At 38.3% G+C, this 23383-nt stretch overlaps 1 protein-coding gene across 2 annotated transcripts in view; it reads left to right on the plus strand.

The window, feature by feature from the left end:
- The window catches only part of LOC131678412 (fez family zinc finger protein 1-like), a 180295-nt gene that overhangs the window by 46647 nt on the left and 110265 nt on the right, over positions 1–23383 (plus strand). For both annotated transcript variants that reach the window (XM_058958561.1, XM_058958560.1), the window contains exon 2: positions 5996–6157. In XM_058958561.1, coding sequence (XP_058814544.1) covers positions 5996–6157 — 162 coding nt within the window. The remainder of the gene's footprint in view (positions 1–5995; positions 6158–23383) is intronic.

Raw genomic sequence — 23383 nt, forward strand, 5'->3', positions numbered from 1 at the left:
CCGAAGGCTTTTCCACCAAAGCAGTATTACAGTGATTATATCACATAAACTTGGGATACGATTATTTTATTTTTAGTTAAGTTATATTGTGATCAATTTTAGTACTTAACTTGGCGACCTATATTATCCACTTCCATGGTCAAATAATATACAATGTGGGTTTAGGGCCCATTTCTCTCTGGAGCCACCCTACTTTTATTGCTATATTTTAAATTAGATCCATGCTAACACTCACTAACACAAATTGCTTATTATCTCATATACACTCACAATCTCTTATTCCAAACGCACAAACGTGGCCTTCAGGATAACACAAACCTGGTCAAAACTGCGAACGCCCGCCATCTCGCCAACATTCAAACACCCCGGTCATTAAGTCAACATTTGTACCTAAAAATTTACCAACGCGGTCGCAACCATCAACCAACCGCTCGCGTAATCATGAATCGGTCACGTCCGCAAGTCTCTACCCTTGATCCTAGCAGCCCAAACTCATGCCTTCAATTGGAAGAATAGAAACAAAAACTGGACAAGACGTCCACGCGCGATCATTAAATAACACGCGAACATGCGAATGGCCACATACTTATAAAAATAATGTATCCACGCGAAGTTACATACACACTAGCACACACGACAAAAATGTCAACATACAAACGCTCGAGTCCTTCGCGATCATCCACGTACAACCGCACCCACGATCTCGCAAACAGGTGACTAAGTGAACGGTTTAGCACTTATAAATTCACAAAGGCGGTCTCAAGAGTGAACCACCGCCCGTGTTCGCGCGATCATGAATCGGTTTCATCTGGAAACCCCTATTCTCGGTCCTAGTAGCATAAGTCCAATACCTCCAGGTGGACCAATCGAAAAGATGATGCTCATATCCACTAAACTACACGTTCATCCACTAAACATACACGTTCATATTACAGTCACATACACGCGACAATCAAACATACAAATGCTTGAGCCGTTCGCGATCATCCACGCAGCCTACACCCGCGTTCTCGCAGACATGATAACATCCCGATGATACTGTCCCCCGCACTCGCGCGATCATGAATCGATCACGTCCGGAAGTCTCTATAATCGAATCCAAAAGTCTAGGTCCATGTCTTCAATTGAATCAATTAAAAAGGAAGCTCTCATGTCCACTGGACAACACGTTCCATGGCGAAATGACCGGGAACTCTAGTGATGCGGAGTAAGTCACTTCCTGTAAGAATGTGATCCGTACACCGAAAAAAAAATATCAGAATGACGGTCCGCGTGGCCATCCAAGAACACACGCGAATATGTGAATGGCCACAGGGTTACAAAATCGAATTTATTCACGCGAAGTTACATACACGCGAGCACACGCGACAAACACGTCAATATACGAAGGCTTAAGCTCTTCGTAATCATCTACGCACACCTACATTCGCGTTCGCGAAAACTTGATAACAGTCCGGTAACAATGTGAACTTACGAAGTTACAAACGCGGTTTCAAACGGGAACCCGCAAACGCGCGCGATCATGAATCGGTCACGTCCGGAAATATTTACCCTCCATTCCAACCACTTAGGTCTATACATTCAGTTGAACCAATAAAAAAATAAAGCTCATATCCACTAGACCACACGTTCTACGGCGACGTGACTGGGAACTCTAGTGATGTAGAAGAACCCACTTTCTTCTAGAATCTGAACCGTACACGAAAAATTAAAGAGCGAGTAAAGGCGCTATAACCCTGGCTCATTAGCCAGGACAGGACCAAATACTTCTGTCCCATCCCAGGAACCTAGGACCAAAGGAGTGACATTAACCCTCTTAGCAAAGTCACTCCTAACGATTTATCAAACCCCCATCAAATTGAAACGGTTGTGTACGGTTGTCCACGTTTCTTCCTTATCCAAGGTTCAAAATAATCCGTTGATTAAAATATTCATTGAATGAATAATTTGATTGCTGTATAATTTTGAATCATCTTTATTTTGTACGCTGCACAGTTGGCCTGGCCGCTTTAATGCTTGTGTCATATTCAATATGTGCCACAAACATTAATAATGACAAGAAAAATTGTGGACGAACGTCTGCAATTTTCCAGGATCCCTACATGTATTGGCTGTGTATGTGTAGACTAGACTAGACTAGACTAGAATCTGAACCGTACACGAAAAATTAAGTATCAAATTCACGGTCTGCGCACGATCATTCTAGAACACACGCGAATCACTCACACATTCTCAAACACGGTCTCAAGCGGGACCCTACAAAAATTCCCTTGCCCACGCGATTACGAGTTGGTCACGTCCGGAAATCTATCCTTGATCCTAGAAACCTAGGTTCATGCCTTCAGCTGGACCAACTAAGAAAATACGCTCATATCTATTAGACAACACGTCTCATGGCGACATGACCGGGAACCCCATCGATATAAGGGATCCCACTCTCTGCCAGAATTCTAAAGGCACATCGAAACACACGGTTATAAAATAGAATTTATACACGCGAATGTACACGTTAGCACACGCGACATACAAACGCACACGCGATCGAGCACGTTAACGTACAAATGTTCGAGCCCTTCGCGATGATACACGCGATCTCGAGTTCCTACGCCCGCACATACCGGAACCGTACATTGAATATCACATTCAGACTCACGGTCCGCTACAATTGGCCTAAAGCAGTGTTTTAGTGGGCGACATTGCCTGTCTCGTCTGCAAATTTTAGTATGTTATTCTGACGGGGAGCCCTTCCGAGAATCTAGCTCTACAGCTCCAGTAGGTAAATTCTCGAAAAAAAAGATTAGGCAATTCTAAAAATCATATTTTTAAATAAGTTTAATCCTGCTACAAAACAATGAAAATAAGCCCTTATCAGTCTAATTCGGATGAAAATTGTGAAAGTTATTCAATTGTTTGCCGAATGGAAATTTTTAAGTTTCTTGGGGTCAACTTATTAAACCGTCTTGATACCAATTTTTTCTAGAGTTTGGTTCATAATATATGAGGGATTGTCTATTACAATTCCGTAAAATAAATAAAGTGAAGAATTTTGAGACAATTTAATCTGGGGTAATATTCGAGCTCGTATATCCAAATGATTCAAGTCTTCTGATAATAATTATTTCAGACTCAGAAAAATGATAAGTCAACAAAAAATTGGTATTAAATAATACGCATAATATTTACATGTGTCATACAGAATCGTATATGTAGAGAATTCGGTGTAAACGGTCCACAATGGCTTTAGCGCACGATTTTACATTGAAAATGACTATCAGCTTATTGAGTTCAGAAATGCTGTAAACTAGTGTTATGCAAGATAACGAAGATATATCAACATTTCATTTTTCATCACTAACTGAAAATGTTTCTGGCATCACTGCTCCGGCGGCATCCTAACGGACTAATAGCAAAATTTTTTGTTCTCCGGATTAAACTTTTAACGCTCAAATGAAAGGTTCCAGTTACAATCCTTATTTATTTTTGTGAGAAAATCTTGACAATTCATGATTTAAAGATTGGCGTTTTAGTAAATAAAATCAAGGACACTCGTTGCTTTTTAGAACATTTCGGTCCTTATTGGGTCGTTTTCAAGGAATCTGTAATATTTTTATCATGTCACTTTCTTAGATTTTGAAGCAATTCTAAACTTTACCGAGATTTTTTTGTGTTCTGTTGTCGTTTTGTTCATGCTAAACTATGTAGCTGTCATTCTATTCTGTATGTAGAGTGAATCGGAACTTTAGAAAAATGGCAATTATATTCGTTTTAATTTTATCGTGTACACATTTATCCGTACGGCTGTTCAACTCACTCGTCGTAATTTAACGTTTAAGTCTTGACTAAAACAAAAGTTCTAACTGTTTTACAACCTTGTTGTTTGTAACAACATGGCCATGAAGGGAATCACGCTTTTCTCACGTTTCTTTACTAGCACTAGTTTCTACCTCATTCTTTTCTGATTCTGACTCGAAGCATAAATTACTAAACAAACATAGCAACACTCATGCTCCACAGAACCCTTGATTGATAGTGCATCACAGCACTGTCGCACCTTCTCATATAGATTGGCATCGAATGCTTGACCGATGTACAGATGGATAATCAACCTCAGACGATTGTGACACAGATCTTACCGTTCCCCAGTGGCTGGAGGCTAACTAGTGTTAGGATCACCGCATCGCACCGCACAAATCAACACCGGGCTATAAGATTGGAGAAACCGAATGGAGATGTCGGACACAAGCTGACCGGCTAACCAAAGATTCTAGGTTCATCAGCTCTAAGTGCTACGACTCAATTTGTGGACACTATGGAAAACATCCTACCTACCAATCAACCAACCGGCCAACCGACCAGCCATTCGCCTCCCCTTCACCCAAAGGAAGCATCCAGCTTGAGAGTGTGGAGCAACGAAGTAATTGCTTAATTGCCTGTCCGAGTGTCTTGGGAGTTTATCATCTCCAACCGATGATGCCGGTTCTGGTCTAGCGTTTGAACCAGTAGTAAGATGGATTCTCTTTAAAGTGTACACGCAACAGATGCAGGAACGATTTGTAGTCGAGCCAATTTTCGTTGTCGGTAATTAAAATTTAAATGGACCAGAATTACCATTTTGATGAAAGCTGAAAGCAATCCATTTGCAGTTTCGCCTGTGAAACGGTTGCAACAGGTTTTTGGATAAATAATTAATGTAATAATATTCATCCATCGTCATCGAATGCTGAATGTTACGGCTGCGCTGATCCCCAATTATCACGCTGTTGTCGGAATTAATTTTCCATTATAAATCATCAGTCAGAGTGTCCCCCACCCTCCATCAGTGCGACCTTGTTCCGTTCAAGATAAATAGCTCATTAAACGGTTTTCATAAATCACGGCAACAACCAGATCTAGAAGAAATTTGTAAAATCCCGCGGAAGGCATTTGTAAACTCGTTTACATTACTCATCCGCGGTTCGGTTCCCGACGAAATTTTACACTGTCGACGGTAAAGAATCTCTAGTTGAACCAGAAGACAGACTAACAAGTTGTTGGGCAATAAAATGTTTTAAAGACGTAAACTTCCACGACAGCCAAGACATGAGTAGCGAAAAAAGTCATGAATGAACCACCCGTCTCGTACCCCTCTTCCAAAAAAAATAGGGACGCCTCGTTGACTGAGGCGCGAGTAATTAACCGGAGTCTAGTTTTTTGAATGAATGAACAAAATCCATGCTCCGCCGTAACATGATCCTCATCTGCTCCACGGAAACTTCTCCTCCCCTACTTGCTCACTCGAAGTCCCCAATGCAACAGCGATGATGGATGATGAACAAGTGGAATTCGGTTACGGCACACACAAAAAATCGCTGGTAGTATGAAAAGTTGGCCTAGCATGAAAAAATAAACACACATTGGCGAGTTCTCACACATGTGGGGTACCATCTTGAGAGTATGTTTACTGAATTAAGTCACCCGGCGGATGAAGATGCTGCATATATCACTCAATTTAACCTTTTACAGTCGTGGTCGGGAATAGCTTGAACAAAAAAACAAAGCATCAATGGGGACGGGATGCCGCGGATCGGCAAAAAAAGTAGAAATAACTGCGACAGTCTTTCTGAACTGGCTAAGTTTATTTATAAACTCAAGCAGATACGGTCAAACGACAAAAAATGTAAATCTTGCGACATATTTCAAATTATTCGTAAAACAAATGCAGCACATCAATGAGAATTGCAGTGCAAGATCCTGCATGACTTTTACTTTCTGAATTAATAATATGGTGTTCCTAAAATAGTCTAGTTTCAAGATTATGCGAAATTTTCAAAATTAGTGTAGGACACAAAATATCCGGTTTTATTTGATCTACTGTTCAGATGATTATTATTCAATTTATTCTGTCAACGATATGCATCTGTAGCAACCGGAGTCCAAACATAAAACATTCGTCGCAGTTTCAGAATGTAATAAATAGTTCAATAGTCAATAATAGAATTTTTTTTTCTCATTCCAGTAGCTGCCAACGGACTGTCGCCGCTGCTGATCAACAACGAACTGTTGGTGAACCATTACCGACGATTGTTGCATCCGGCGGCAGTTTCACGACTTCCCAATGGAACCAACTCTACCACCTCCGGATACGATGATTGTGTCGACGTACAAAAAGTTAACCGTGGTAAGTTTCCTATTTGTTCAAAATCAAACCAGAGGCTTAAGAAAAAAATCAAAGCATCCATAGTCAGCACCTCGCGATGGCGCGAAACGTTTCTTCCCTGACGATCAGCACATTTTTATCTTATCTTCCATATTTTTTTTTTCTTCCTAAACCAACTACTCTATTCATTCGTTCACACACCTCACCTGCCCGAAATCTGCCACGTATCATTAGCGATGGGTTCTCGGCCCGATAAGGAAGGACCGGAATTTGTCTGTTTGTCCCTAAAAGCAGAAAATTCATCGGGGTATGATTTGACAAATACCCATAAAACGTAATGCGTTCGACCTACCGAACCAATTTCGGCGCATCGAACGACCATCAGCGCAAACCTATCGTTGCTGGATGGATGTTTACCAGAGTGGGCCCGTTATCTGAGGCCAATGAGGGTGCAATAAAAATGACACCTTTTACCTCCTTTTGCCTGGCTGATGGTCTGCTACAACCCCTCCAATCTCAGCCTTTACCAGGGCGCTGCTGGCTAGCTGGCTGGCTTATCATACTCTTGCCGGCATTCTGTTCATCACTCGGCTCGGTGGTGGTGGTGTTGGTAGTGGTGAGCCAATCGAATTAAAACTAAATGCCAATATAGGGTCTGATTGAAGCAATCGAACATATTAGTGGAAATCCATGCATGGAAGCGACGTTTTCACGCTGCCTTATCACGGCTCGGACTAGGTGCGCGCATTCGCTTATCATGATTTGTGGTAAGGTTTTTCGGCTGATTGCCCTTGCCGCCCGGTTTATCATTTGTGATTTCGGGTTCGTTTGCTACAGTAGTGGGCTGATTTGTACGGCGAGACGATCGAAGCATTACTATTTATCATAAATCGTTGCATTTCAAATTAAACATATTTTACTAGTTTCAAGCAAATAACTAGCGACTTCCAACTCATATTTCTGGGGTCATAAAACTAAGCCATGACTGTACATACGCTATAGAAATCAATGATTTTTTTATGATCGTATATCACATGACTACCTTTATCGCAGGAAATCGTAGCGAGTAATCCAGCCGTATTTTTAACGCTGTGAATTGTTTGAATTGATTTGATTTGAACTGTTCTAAAGTTATTTGAAGATTTTGTTGCAATCAGCACGTATCAAAGAAGTGTATTTTCGGATTGATGTTGTTTTGTTTGATTAATAAATAGTCAGGCGCTCAAACGAGCAAGATTGGCTTCAGTGTAACTCAACAATGTACTATTACAAAATTGTATGCTGTGCTAAAACCTGCAAAGGCGGTCACAGTGTCGTCCTTTAGTGTAAGAACATTGGGCTAGGGGTTTTTGAGAGCCCTCAATTTAGATAGCTACCCTTTTAGAAAATATCGTGTAAATATAAGGTTTCTGAAAATATTCATATTTCAGAACAAAGTTTATTCCAATTTGAGATACGAAATAACTGAGAAAAATTAGAGGTCGATTGGTTATGACCCGGCTTCACGCATTCATTTGTATGGTAAGTAGTATGGGATAGCCTACTTTTATGCATTATCAATTCTAGAGTTGCAACTGTATGCAACTAATTAGATACAATTATAGTCCATGGTATTCCAACAACTTTTCCGAAGAAAGCAAGGAGTTAAAACATCTCTGAACAAAGTTATAGCTATAAAAATTTCGATGGTTCGTGTTAAACAGTAAAAATAATTTGTTTTTCCAACACTGCCAGTGTATCACTCGTAGTCACAAACTGAGATAATTTGCCGAATTGGTATATTCGGATGAATGATTCAAAAGTATTAGCTCATGTTCAAAAACGTATTGGGCGGATGGGGTCCAATAACTGACACGTTGATCCGACAGCTAAACTTGTCCGATTTGATTCAATTTTGGAGCAACGCTCCGGGTTGAACTAGAAATCGACACAAGGGTGGGGCCATTGAGTTTTCAAAATTTCACTGCGAATCAGACCATTTCGACTCAAGAGCAATTATTCCAAAGGACGTATGAGTTTGTTCATGCCGCAGTCACAAAAATATTGTTCGAGAATGGAATTTTGTATAAAACGTCCCGAGAATAAATTATAGGAAATCTTCTTCGCGAAAAAAATTTACTTACACTGAAAAAAAAATTCACAGTTTATCTTAAAAATTAAAATTACAAAAAAGCATTTTCTCAAACTTTTTATTTTTTATTATCGAAAGCCTATAGGAAGAGGAAACATTTCAAATATGATTGCATCATAGAAAGAACTATATGTAACAAGTATTGTTAGCTTCATAATTAGTTTTGACAATATCTTTAAATTACGGACTAATTGACAGACTAAAACTTAGTTTTATACTCTTTTAATAAATTATTCTCGTTTTTAATGTCTTAAATATAAAAGTTTGCCCAACAAAAACAATATCATTTTTGTAAAAATCATACTATTTGCCAACAAAACACAAGTTTCTTATAGAGTATAATTCTAAATTCCATTTCAAATCAAAATGTGAACATCAACAAAAAGATTTATTCACATTTTTCCATCAAGAACAATAGATTTTCTAAAATGAACATAGAATTTTGGCCTTAATAGGAAGAGAGCGCACTATTTTTAAACAACTTTTAAATGGAGCTATATTATATATGATCTTTCTCGGAATAAAGTATCCATGTGCTGTTTTTTAAACATCTAAATAATATTTATTGTGATAAAATGTCTCAATTTTCAGCATAAATGTACTATTCTGTCCATCTATTCTCACTGCAAAAAATCAATTGCCAAATTTGAACGCATCGAAAACAAATCTGCTTGAAATGCATTGCTTTATATTCCATTGCGCCTAAAACAATCAATCTTGGTATCCAGAACATGGATGTCATCGCAAGATTTGTAAATCGAATTATTCTACTCTCAAAACAGATATTACATACATAAAACAAACTCATCAACTACGAGAAGAGCTCCCAGGGGTGTGCTCGTAAGAAATAACAATGCGAAGTTTAACAACTGGTATTATTATTATTATTTCACATCAAACACGATGTCACGAGCCGAATTTTATGTGCGGATGCAAATAAAATAAATGCAATTAGCAATCACTCAAATAACTTGAAATCATTTATTACTTATGCTCGAAATTGCATTACAATATATTTTCAAGTTTTATTTCAGTTTGACCGCGCTGCTGATTCTTTCCTGTGCGAAGAACGATTTTGAGCAGAGTTAAAAATAATCGAAGCTCTTTTTTGACGGCTGAAAATGAACCTGATTCGACTCGCGGTGAATAGAAAAAATATTCATTCAAATATCCATGTTGTTCATTCAGTTGAATATCGTACAATATATTCTTCATTTCACTAATTATCTAGGAAAATGTTTTTAAATGCCGGTAAAGCATATGAAACAACAATCATCATCGCTTACATTGAGCCAGGGCCTCCTTTGATGCGTATGATTCGTTGCTGCACGGTCGCTTTGCATAATAATCGGAGACGAATGAAAATCTGCATGGATGAATGGGCGGTTTGTTCGTTTGACGTTTTCAGCCGCGTCACTGAATATTGAAAATGAATGCGGCTAAATATGATCAATTTTCATTCAATGAATTTGAATATTTTTAACTCTGATTTTGAGATTTTGGGAAAATTGAGAAGTAATGGTGTATACATGTAAGATAAACCGAATTAGAGCATTGAAAAATCAGTCTGCTTTGATACGGTGCGTAATCTATGGAGATCAGACAATTACAATACCTGTGTTATGAGCAAGAGGCCGCTCATTTATGCGAAGAACAAAGAATTAGTGTTGCCTTTTTCATATACAAAGGACATGCGAAAACTCTGAAAACCGGACTTTCAACCGCGGCCCGGAGGGACAAGTCTCATTTACCATTCGACTCAGTTCGTTAAGATCGCAAATTGTCTGTGTGTGTATGTTTATTTCTAATGTAAAGATGACTAAACCAATTTGCACAAACTTAGTTTCAAATGAACGGTGTAACGCTAGCTGTCATATGCTGCAATTGAATTTTTAATTGATCGGACATCCGATTCCGGAGTTACCACACTGAGGGCGGAGGGCCATACAGCATTTTCCCATACAAACTGGTACCACCATGACGCTCAAACGATGCCGTACATATTAGAATGGGTGTAATATTAGTTGGATTTGCGGGTTTAAGATCACTAATGGTCAATCACAGCAGCTTGACGGTTTTGGATGCCTTCGGCGAGCTTGCTAAATTCGTAAGTTAAATAATGTTCCATGTATTTCTCAGCGAATTCCTGACCGATTTATAAAAGCTAGATTTCAAATGAAAGAAATAATATTCTCATTGCCTGCATTGGAATTTCATTCAGATCAGACGGTACATTTAGAGGTTCAAAATCTATTGAAATGGTTGTCATAGTACTTTAATTTACGGGTCTAGAAAACTGATGTCCAATCAAAGATTCTTTGAATATATCAGAGCAATCAGTTCCAGGTAAAATTAGAATCGCTATGTGAATAAAGTAAAACTCAACATTTTTTCTATTTGTCTCTAGTAGAGTTATAGTTGAAAAACTATTGTTTTTCAAAAAATGTTTAATATTTTCGAAAATATAACTATTGAGATATCAAAATGTATGTGATAATGAATGTTATGTATTCTAACAATTGGAAAAACTTCATAGAACATTTCCAATGTTATTAGAGACGATATTAAAAACCAGACATTGCATTTATCGCTCATATGAGTAAATGCGTCGGGATAATCTGCTACTGCGACAATAAAAACTCACATTTTCACACGAAAAGTTATTGGCACTCACAGCACTTCTCGGGATAAATACAACGTATTATTTCTCCGGATAAAGAAAACCGCCAGAGAATGAGCGAATGAGTTTATCACGGTATTTTTTTTTGCGCTCGCTGCCTTGCTGTCGCCACTCCAAAACACGAAAAAACAAGTCTATCGTGCTTCTTTGCCGCTTTTCTTTGAAATTAAGTGTATATTTTGACGCTTTTATTGATTTATACGAAATTAAAATATTATCACCTTCTCCGGTGAGAAGGAAAAAAACAAATAAATTTTATCCGGAAAATTATTCTCACGCTATTTATGGAGACGGAGAATTTTGCGACTCATCTTATCTCGGAAAAGTTGGACATCGGATAAGCTTCTTCTCGCGTGAGTGAGAGAGAATTACAATGCCTGTAAAAAACTTCTTTTTAATGAATTAGTTATGGAATTTGCGTTTCGACTTCGTCTCATCAGAATTCGACACTAATTTAGCTAACGGACTAAGCTAGCGCCTTTTTTTTTTAAAATTTTGTTCTTTGGTCTTCACGGATGAAACTATAGTTCAGTATGTTTATTTTAAAATAAATATCTTAATGTAAATTCAACAACAAAGTTCCAGTAAAATGGTAGGGGAACTGTGGGTAAGATGGACAGGTGAGGTAAGACGGACACATGGCTATTTTGGGCATATAACTTTTATAATTCAAATGATTTGTATGTGTACCTTATTATTATGGATAGCTTGGAATTATTATTACTATTAAAAGAGTACAATTTAAGCATACATTGATAATCAGTAGTGCATCTTTGTGCGGATGTAATTTTCAAGTCTCTGATTATAAGGTTTATTGCCCAAAAATCAATTTTTTCACGGGTGTTTTCTTTTATTTTGACAATGTAACTCTTAAGCGACAGCTTCGTTGAAGAAAACAGGTAAGTTGATTTATGAGTGAATAAGTACAATCGTTTAAAAATATGTGTGCTTGTGAGGCGAGATGGACAGTCTTGATTAATTAGATTGATTAATCCTTATAGAAAAATGTCTAACGTATAGAAACGAAAATCTAACCTCTAAACGTAGGACACCGTCCAGTTAGTTGATGACTGACATTCAGTAGACAGCAGGATGTACGTGAATGTGACAGAGGCTAAATACGGAATTCCTGCAACCTGTAAAAGGCAGACGACTTCGTGCAGGTCCAACACTCTGGCTGTGTGCAATTGAGGAACTGTTATTATCATCGGCACTTTTAATATATAACTTACCGGTTTTGTACAATAAGTGATCAATGGAAATGATTGTATAGCTCTATATATGACAACGGCAAAAACGATATTAGAAAATACATAATTTGCTTCAACTCTAAATTGGACCCCGAAACGTATATTAGGGTGGGGTGAAATGATATTTTTTTCAGCACAGCACTTTCTTGGTTCCATTCCATTCCCAAATAACTGCAAAATTTGGGGTCAATTGATTTTGACCCGGCGTAGCGCATAACGTTTGAAATTTGTATGGAAATTAGTATGGGAAAACCAACTTTTATGCATTTTTAATTCTACAGGCTACAATGCTTTCTGCAGTATGTAGCTAATTAGAAAGAAGTATAGTCCAGGATATTCTGAACAACTTTGCCGAAGGATGTATGCTGTTAGAATGTCTCTAAAACAAGTTATAGCCGTTCAAAGTTCGATAGTTCGAATTAAATGCCAAAGATAATTTTTGCCAACACTGCCGGTGTACCAATGGTATTTCATAAAGCATACTGAGATAACATCATCTATTTTAGATTTACCACATTGGTATGTTTGGATGCATTATTCAAAAGCCTTAGCTCAATTTCATGGGCGTAGGTAGTTGAGGAATAGGGCGTAGTAAGGGGGGTGTATAGATATATAGAAATTCGAACTGAAACAACTGAAATATTGTCGAGTTGGAATGTTCAGATGAATTATTTAAAAACATTTGCACAATGTTCTATGCATAATACTAACGATGAAATGAAACATATTGTAGCCCTTTGCATTGACTTATATCAATGGATGTAAAATAATAGACTGAAGCAACTGATGTCTAGTTGATACGTCAGAGGATTGCATTGATTATATTTCAGTTTAATTCGCATTATGATTTGGTATGATGCTCGTTTCTATGCTGTTCGATTACCGTTTTCTCGCTTTTTTGGTGATTGCATCACTTATCAAGAGAAGGATGTAAAGGAAGAAGTCTATTTTAACAAAATTTCTGCAGTTACTGAGATAACCCATCAAAGTCGAAAAATGTTGTATTTAGCCGCAAGGATGGTTTCTATCTTATCGATGAATCATTCTGTGACTATGTTATACATCATTTCAAATTTCAATTTCAATTCACTCATTCGGTTGATTCCATCTGATAGACATTCATCCTTGGTTCAGCCGCGCACAATCAGCATAGTGAGCATGGAGCAGCGAACCATGAGAGAATGCGATGAATCCTCTCTCCACCACCATGTATGTGCAATCTGAACGGTCAGCGAACGCACTATGTGAGTGAGTAGTTAAAAAAATACTATTAACGAAGCGAACAGGCAGGAACTCAATTCTAGATGAACCAAATTTCGCTCACTCATCGAATGCATTCGTTGACTCATTCAGAGGGTTCCTTGCATGTAATTCCAATAATAAGCATGAGGCGCTGTATATATGGTTTAAGTAGAGCTGTAGGAATTAGATTTTTCTTTAAATTTCTTGTTCGGCTTGGAAGCCTTTCGGTGATTATAAGCCGGAGAATTACATGAAAATATAACACAGTTTGAATACTATTTCACATATGACTTCTATAATAATCGTTGATTCACAGGTGTGGACTCGACATCGCTTTTGGGAATGATTTGAGATAGTAGCCTCACATTAGGAAAGCGTTATAAATTATGAAATTTAAAATTAACGCTTTTGAAAGGCTAACGTGATGTTTATAAACAAATTCATTATACCGCTGCAGAGCGTAATTTCCTCTCTCTTCGTAGTAGCAATCGCACAAGTGTTTATTATAGTATATTAAGAGTAATTAACGAAATTATAGTTTGTTTGCAGCTATTGCAAAGATTATATTGATTTGTATACAGAGCTACACTAAATAGTTTCAAGTGTTGGATACGTTGTATACAAAAACGTATTGACTCCAAGAATACGTATGTTGAACAATTTTTTTCATAACTAGCTCATCAGGATAATGCCGGATATCAATATTTTTCCAAGCCTTTTTATTTTTCTTTGTTTTTGGAACGAGCTTGACGAGTGGGTTTTGAAATAATCTTTTTAACGTTGTTTTGGGATACAATAACTATAGTGACATCCGTGTAATATTTTTTTCCAAAACTTTCATTTGTTGGACAGACTCAGCGAGACACAGTGCAATTAGAACCCGCTGGCCGAATCAGAAACGAACTGTTTCTTAGTCATGGTAATATTACAAAACGAGCATTTTCATGGCTGTCAGAAATTTGACACTTCGTTGTTGTGCTTTATCGGAAATGCTAAATCTGGTAAATGCATAGCTAGTTTTTTTTTATTTTCGGCAACAAATAATAGAAGTGAGTGCATTATCATGTTGAAATTCTGCTAGATAATATTTATTGTAAATTTTAAAATATGGAAGAAAAAATTTCATTTCACGATTGAAAATTCAGTCAATACAACCATGTTTTTGCACGGAAATTTATGATCCCTTACACAATATAATAATAAATCGAAAATAATCGAATCGCAAGCTTTTTTACATATTAGATTGTCCAAAATCGTATCAGATAGATATTACTAATTAAATAATCATTAAATCAGTATAGCGTTTAGTAGTTTCCGGCATCTACTCTAAAGCCTGTTGAAAAAAATATATGGTGGGGGCAAACATAATTTCTCAACAGATGGCATTTTTATTGACGTCAGATATCTATTGCTGGCAACTAGTCGCTAAACCCGTATCAAAAATATAATTTCGAAAGATATTCGCCCTCTAGGATTTTAATATGGCATCATTCCACTTTCTGCTTAAACTCTTTAATCGCGTATAAACACCTTATATGGGGTTGGCTCTATCGGTAGTTGCCGAAAAAGATGGTTTCATTCCCATCCAGAATTTGAGCTGGTTTGAGGTTTCTGTCAGAATTTCGGGTCAAATAAAACAAACGATCACGGCTCATTATCGGTTGTTTCATTTAAAACTGGTTGTGGCTAGTTTGACTAGGATTTAATAGTACTTACAGGTGTTCCTTTGGGATGATTTTAGATGTTTTGATGCATTTATTTTTTTAAATTTACCCTTTGGTCGTTATAACGCCTCGTACATTATTTTTGGATGCTATAACCTTGAATTTCATGTGCGTCATGATATCTAAAGAAATATTGTGGTTGCAGTTGAAAACTAGAAAATCCAACTAGCCACAATCGTATTTTATCTGGTTTTGAACAATGGAATCACGTCGGAAGTAGTACGAATTTTTCATATAAGCGCTATAATGCACACTACTCCCGACGTCGTGAATTAGCATTGAACAAGAGAAAAAAATGTCGCTGGTTACATTTAACTGTAACGATAATATTTTAAGTGTACAAAAGATAGATAGATTAATAAACTACACTTAATAATAATAACACTTGAACATGATACAGAAGAATGAAGTCAGTAACTGGTAGGCCACGCTAGCCGTTAAACGATAAGCTTACGCATCCTCCCTCTTGAGCTATTTTACCTTTGCACTTCTAACCATATATCTTTCCATGTATTACCTCTACAAAGGATAGAGAACCGATTGAACGATTCAATGATTGAATATGATGATTGAATCAAGATGAGACTCATCGAGTGGCTCGCAAACCAAAACAATAATATTCCAATCTGATTCACTCACACCCAAACATCATTCTTAGAAAATATTGAGAGAATGAGAGGCTCTCCGACTTAGTATGAACGGGAGTCAATTGAGTGCCGCACAGCTGCTTTCGCGAATGAGCTTTGCGACAAGCTCAGTGTATACTTCCTGGCGTTCACTTCGTGAGACAAACACAGCAATTGGAAGCATGAGATGTATCAGAAGATGAATGCAGTGGAGTGAATTTCGAATGAATTTTTCCCATACCTGCTTATAAGCAAAATTTATAGTTTTGTTAATTGAAATCATGAAGTATTTCTGAGCGACATGTGTAAAAATGTCGAGAATTAATCATGAAAAGACTGAATTATAAGCATTTAAAACCTAACCTCTTTTCGTTATACTATGTTCGCACCACAGTTTTAAAACACGGTTTAATAATTAACAACAAGAAAATTGTCTTCAAGATAGCATTAAAATACGTTTAAACTCTTAGTGTGAACGTATTATTATATAGGCATTTTTGTGGTATTTGCAAAGTGCACCCTCATATCGACAACAAAGACGTAGTCCTACGTCAAAACAAAATAAAGGTCGGATTCGGGTAAACTTATGGTTGCACAGAGAATGCGCAAAATTCGCAAACGAAAAAAGCAGTTTTTTTTCCACACCGTATGTCAGATCTTCATAACAATCAATCAGCAGTACTGTAACAACATTCTACATACGCTGATTGATTTTTATGAAGATCTGACATACGGTGTGGAAAAAAACTGCTTTTTTCGTTTGCGAATTTTGCGCATTCTCTGTGCAACCTTATAGCAAATTATTTGGATTTGGGTTCGGCTCGGGTCTGAACAAACTCATGCCCGCCCATTTTTAAACGATATTGAGATTCTGTTATCTAGTAGAAAGAGATATTGGAAATAGTTTTCATTTTGAGCGGCAGTGATTTCTTGTAAATATCGACAGTTCTTTTATGTGCAGCTGGCAAGATGCAATGTTACAATTCAAATTGTTTTCTAAGCGTGTTACAAAATAAATTTTGATTTGATTCAATAATCCAGTATTATCGCCAATAATTTCAAATTTTAATTCGAACTTTTTTCACCAATTTGCGAAAATAACTCGAGAAAATTAGAAGTTCTCACAGGCACGATTTTTTTGTCCAATAAGTTGCCACAATGCACAACAAATCTATTTCCAGTGCACACCATCAGCAACTGTTCGTCTGTGCAATAAATTTAACAAATATTGACAGTTGACGATAAACACAAAGTCTAGGAACGGAATATCGAAAAGTTGTACACATCCCGTTCATAGCTAAGGTAGGTGAACTGGACAATGTTGTACCTTAGTGAGGAGGTTCGATAGTATCGGGGTGAAACGGACAACGATGGAGGTTTGAGGGCTTCTCACATACTCCAGCAGTGATAAGCAATGATTTATTGTGCTAGGAATTAGAGTGTAGGCATACTTCAAAATTGCGTGCGCGTACGAGCGAACAAGGTAACAATTTGATTATTCATTTATAAGCTTGAGGACTGTTCAAACAGTTTAGATTCATTTGCCCGGCTACAGCAGACGGCGGATTATTGAAGTGCTTGTTTTCCAGCTTCACATCGTTTAGCTTCGCCGCCTGAAGGCACGGATTTTTCGCGATAAGGATAAAGCTATCGATTATGCGGTAAGCTTACGGCCAGCTGATTATGGCAGACAGGGTTTTCCACTGAATCAGACTGCGAGTGGTGTGTTGAGTTGAGATGGCGACTGTCGTGTTGTGTGCTGCGCTGTGATAAAATCATAACCCCAGCTCTCCATTAATTCGCATTTTTGATTCAATTCTAGGAAATCTTAGCCACTTGCTTTGTGTCGGAGCGTGATAGCTGCACTCGCCGGCTTCTAAATTAGCGCTAATTAAGCTCTATCAGAGCCGGACATCTTGATTGTCATAATTTCTCTGCGCGACAGAAAGCATTCTCTTCAGATTCAGATTGAGAAATCTCTGTACAATCTCTCTACGATGCGTAGGAAGCGGCCCTACGTTGCAGATTCCTTCTTTGAAATTAAATCGTTGGTTAAAATAATAGAAATTTTAGAGTGATAAATTTTTATTTATGATGAGTTTCCTAGCTAAATTGTCATTTGAAAACGAAATCATTCGAAATCACTGGTTTGTTCAAAACCTATTATCAACATAATAATATTTTATTAAAAAACTCGCATCCGGACTGACCGTGTACAAACACAGCGGCTAGCGAGATCCGCGTGGGTTTCCATGCGTGTTGTTTTGGTCGGACTTTTTATGTATTGGAATCACAGTTCGGGTACCGGGTACTTGCTGCTGGCCTGTAACAGAATTTAACGTCGGGAAACGAGTGGAATTTACGAGCATTGCAAATTACACGGTCCGTTAGTCGATACAAGCGTACCAGCTTTGGTTGCTCACGTCGACAGAACGCCGTTGGTGGTCTTTCTCGTGGGGTCCGTTACATGGGTTGGACACAGCTGTTGACAGAATCACATAATTTTTGAAGTAATAATGGAAGGGTTCTCAATATTCTCATAGTGCTAGACTCGTACTTATCCTGTGTACTAATAATTGAGAGCAAAGTAAAATTGAACTTTCTACAACGTGATTGCACGATTATTTCACTATTCTTGAAATAATACAAGCAATGCTCATTTACTTAAATATTTCGTAGACATAGCATATTCAAACTGTATAATTTGGTTAGTGCAGAGAATGAAACTCAAACAGTGCTGAAATTGTAAAGTATTTTTGAATTTATTTTCATGCACATGTTTGAGCTTGAGCTTGTGCGACCACCCCTGGCTGCTACTCCGTTATCGATCGGGACTAGCTGAAGTTGCACAGGGAATCAGTAGATAATTATGCTTGGGAGTAGCGCGAAACATCTTTCAATGTGCAACTTCTGGTAATCCTAAAGCGTTTTTTATCAATACGAGCGCCGGCCAGGCCCGAACGTAGATCGCGGAAGGAAAGGGAAGGGAATGGTTAGTCCGATACTTGCTTTTGCTAGAGGCCGTATATGTTACTGCGCACTCCACATGTATCACGGAAGGAGGATATTTTTGTTAGTAAGAGTATAGAAGTTGGATCTACTTCTTCTTTACCGACGTCAGAGAGGTGATTCCACTACCTGGACTAGATATCGATATTTTAATCCACATGTTTGGGTCATAAAAATTGTAATTGGAATTTTTCCTCAAAAGAGCACTTACATAGGGGAACCCGGTGCTATTCGGACCAACCTAAGCGAATCGATGGATAGATGTGGAAGAATTTATCGGTCAAAGTACATTTTGGTGCCATAAAAGTTCATATACACCACTCCATGGCAGCGCTAGGCGACGATTTGCAAAACTCTATCTTTTCCCCCCTTTTTACAATGCAGCGCTAGGCGACATTTTTCCACTTTTTTACAATGTAGGAGTAATTCGAATCCCGCTACGGGGCAATTCAGACTGTCATCATTTTAATTTTTTTTACAATGGACTATTTATTGGAGAAACTCCTTAAGAAGCAAAAAAATTAATTGTGTTACAAAAATGTAATCTTATTAGTCACAGCTGTCGATTGGTGCATCATGTATTTTCTTTGCTGTGGCGTGTGCAATAGTCTGCGTAGCCGCAAGCCGCTGAACGGTGGTTGATGCAATAGGGGGTCCGCAAAGCCCCTCATTTCGCACAAAAGTGGTGAGCGTCTTTAAAATATTTTTGTTTTCGCCAAACAAAAATCATTCCATAAAATAGGAGCCTCATGTTTTCCAAAACACTCACCTGTTATTTTCTTCACTTTTATTTGTTGCTTTAACCACGGTTGTATCATTATAATGATTTTTGTTTTGAGGATGGCAAAAAAAATTAAACACGTCGTATATCCTTACTTAAAATAAACCAGAGATTTCGATACAGCTGTCAAAATTAATGTTTTAGAATAGTGGTTCCACCAATATGTACGACAGTCAGAAAGTCTTACGATTTGCTGAGAAATAAAGGGGTCCGAATTACCTCCACGGTCTTAATAGCTCCGGGTCCTCTACCTCTAAGAATAGGAATTTACATTTATCGTATTTGTATTATCGAAGGATTGAAAACCACGTCGGTTCACAATAGATGATAGCACGGATTAATAGACAGGAGTGACACTCTTTCAAAAATCCAAACATTAGAAACTATACAACTAGCATTCAGATTCACGTAAACTATATCAGCGATATTTATCACAAAACACACACCTAGAAATCCTTCCATTGCCAACTCTCCTATCCGTTATTGCTCATTTTGAACCCCTCATTATGTAAATATCTACTCGACGCTGCTCGTTAATGCCAGAAGCTCACAACATCGAACCGCTAAAGCCGTATTGTCGTAACCAACCCGGCACGCGGCAGGAGGTCCCCCTTGCCGTACCCGGCAAAAGTCCTGGAATCAATTTCGTACAACATACGGTACTGTGTGATATATTACACGCATATTGATATCGGGCAGAAGGTATCGAAGCATGAATGTTCGCACCGGGAACCTTTCGGTGGGTTCGGGATCGTCCAGAAAAGGGTTGGTTGTCTTGCCAAGCTCAGGATAGGAGCTGATGATGAGGATGATGATGATCCTTGTGTGATTTTCGGTGGTGATTGCGCTTAGCGGCGATGAGCAAATTGCCTACCCTCCGTACCGCACAGTAGATTCGTGTTTTGTGCTGATGAAAGGGCAACTGGTAATAGCCCAACAATTTACCGGGAGGGGTTCCGATACAATCACCGTCGATTGCGTGTTTTGAGTTCCAAGCAAGGTGCTGATTTGGTTGAATTCGGACAGGACATGTTACTTTACCACCCACCGACGGGTTCCTGAGGGAGCAAGCGGGAGGAGCGAAAAGAATTTAATTAAGAAAGACAAAATTTGTCAGATATTTGCTCTAACTATGACAAATTATTTCCGTGGCGGGAAATTGGAAACATCGGCGGAGAATTTTATCGGCGGTTGCATCTCATGATGACGGTGGCTGTTTCGGTTAGAAGCATCATTAATATCGTTTAAAAGCGTATTTGTCTTCGCTATACAAGATTGTGTCAATATTAAATGATCTGCAAGGGACCTTCGAACACATCGACCGACGATGTCATTTTAAATAAAATTTATTACCAGCATGTGGTTTTTTACATCCACCAGTATCTGTTTGATTTCTCAATTATGGTGGCGGGAATAAAAAAGAGGCTTTTTCCAACATCTAAGTGGTTGGGTAAACAACAATTCCATCCCTGCCACTGGAGAAATACTGTATAAACAATTGGATGATATAGGCTGGCAATAAAAGATATTTTCAAAATGGGTTTCCCACCGTTACAACACAAAGAATCTCTAAAGATCCGTCAAGATTGCAGCATTTATTCCAGCCGGCGTTTCTCATGCAACCGCTTAATTCTATTTTCGTTCGTACCTTATAGCAATCACCTGAAATGTACAGATCCTAGATATTGAACACAATCAAATTGCGCTTCGCATTGCAAAAGATTTGGGGCCCTAATCGATTGCGTTGTACATATTGTGTAATAAACCGATCAATCAAGCTGCTACGACCACTGATCAGATGCGGAAGGCCAAAAGGCGAAAAATCCTAACTCTGGTTCTGATTCGCTGATTGTGCAGAGACTACTGACTGAGCGCGATAATTTTATCAGCTGGATTTTCAAAATGTAAATCTGGATTTGATTCATTTGCGGAGTCCGGTGCCCACGCTGGGTAGGCTCGTTTGACCCGGGTTCCAAGCGGGGGAATGGACATACATTTGCGCAACGACTCGGTTATGTAAATTTATGCACTGCAATAATCACTTATCCCCGGCAGGCATCGGGGGGATTGTGGAACTACACACACAGTGAAATGACCCGCGGAGAAAATGGGGATCAAATATTTTGTACGATAATTCAATTTGTCGCTGAGTAAACTAATCCGCGGGAAAATGTAGAGGCAGAGTGCGGTTGTGTGGTAGCAGTCGCAACTGCTGGAACAGTGATGGTGTCAAAAAACGAATGGACTGGAGCCAGCAGCGATAAATTTTGTTACAATCGCCAGTGATTAAAACGCATTTACACAATCCAAAGTATGAGCCTGAACAAGCGGCAATCGATAACAGTACTAAGTAAGTTTTATTATGTTTGATTGCTCCAATATGTGCTGTGCTTTTAGGGGAAGTGAATCGAGCACGTATACGAAAACGACTATCGCATCCGGCAGATGATGTGTGAAAACCTTTTTTTTCGCCGAAGAGAATCCGGCTTTTTGATTGAATAAAACCCTCTGATCAAAGCATTTGGTTTGGTTTAGCTCAGAGTACTGTTTGAACACTGCAAGTTTACATGCGAACAAATTGGTTCAAAATACTGACTTGGTCGTGCAAATGTAGAATCTGACATTCTGAGAAAGGAAAATTTTCCCTCGATTCTACAAAGCCAATCTGTTCGAAACGACAGAGTGATGTCGATGATTTAGGAACAATTGTACATATGTACACGAACCATTCACATTGCAAATTGTAATATCTGGTCAACTAGGAAATCGATAGAAATAGTTTTAGGTTAAATGTTTAGTAAAGATATATAATACTAGATAATACCCATCGTGCGTTGCTGCGATTTTCAACGAAATAGGAGAAAAACATGATTTGTTCCGAAGCGCCATCTGGCGGGTAGATAATCCCCAACCAATAGCACACAAACACGCTCCATAATAAATGTCTACTATGTATAAATATTAGACCTCTCCACATTTTGAAAAAATTTTGAAATATACATGGGTCAGCTCCAATTTTTGTTCCAGGTGTGAATTTAAGAACTTTCGCCAAAAATGGCTTAATTTGAACTTGATTTAGAGGTGTCTCCAATCAAAAATCGTGTTTTTGCTATGGAAGGATTACTAGGAAGATTACTTTCGGTTGTCGGCACCCCTACGTAACTTTTGACAGAAAATAGACATGCTATTATAACACATCAATGATATTTATCAGAATGTCCAATTCTGATAAATATCATTGATGTGTTATAATAGCACGATCTTTTTGTGCCGATTGCTGAAGCAAACAAAGTCGAATGTTCTGTTCTACAACCAATATATTTTTTGAACAAGTGAGATGGATCACAGCAACCTCTGACGACGAAGGTGTTTTTTTCGCTCCTGACACGTTTTTGAGAAAATAAAGTTTTTCGTTCGCTGCTCTTCAACAACTCAGCTGATGAAGAGATCCATTTTGAATTTAGAAGTTCGTGTCCAAAGCGGACGGAGTTCGAGGAGATACGACCACAGACCACTCGCAAGCGGCCCAACCTCAGGCAATCCTCTCAAAACTGGCAAACCCGAAACTGGTTCATTCCGGTGACCTCCTGCAGGTATTGTTGAACCCGACAAAGCCGTTCACTCCGGAGTATTTAACATTCAAGCAAATGTTTGAAGCGGTGGCTGGCATGAGAAGAGATCTCCTGAGCTCGATTGAATGCAACATCAACTACAACTGGAATCCAGAAAATCGTGAGTATTCTGTTTGTGGGACTCAAGGCCGCCATCACGATAGATGCAGATAACAGCATTCTGGATGATCTT

The sequence above is a fragment of the Topomyia yanbarensis genome, chromosome 2 (genome assembly GCF_030247195.1).
Source record: "Topomyia yanbarensis strain Yona2022 chromosome 2, ASM3024719v1, whole genome shotgun sequence".
Classification (NCBI taxonomy): Eukaryota; Metazoa; Arthropoda; class Insecta; order Diptera; family Culicidae; genus Topomyia; species Topomyia yanbarensis.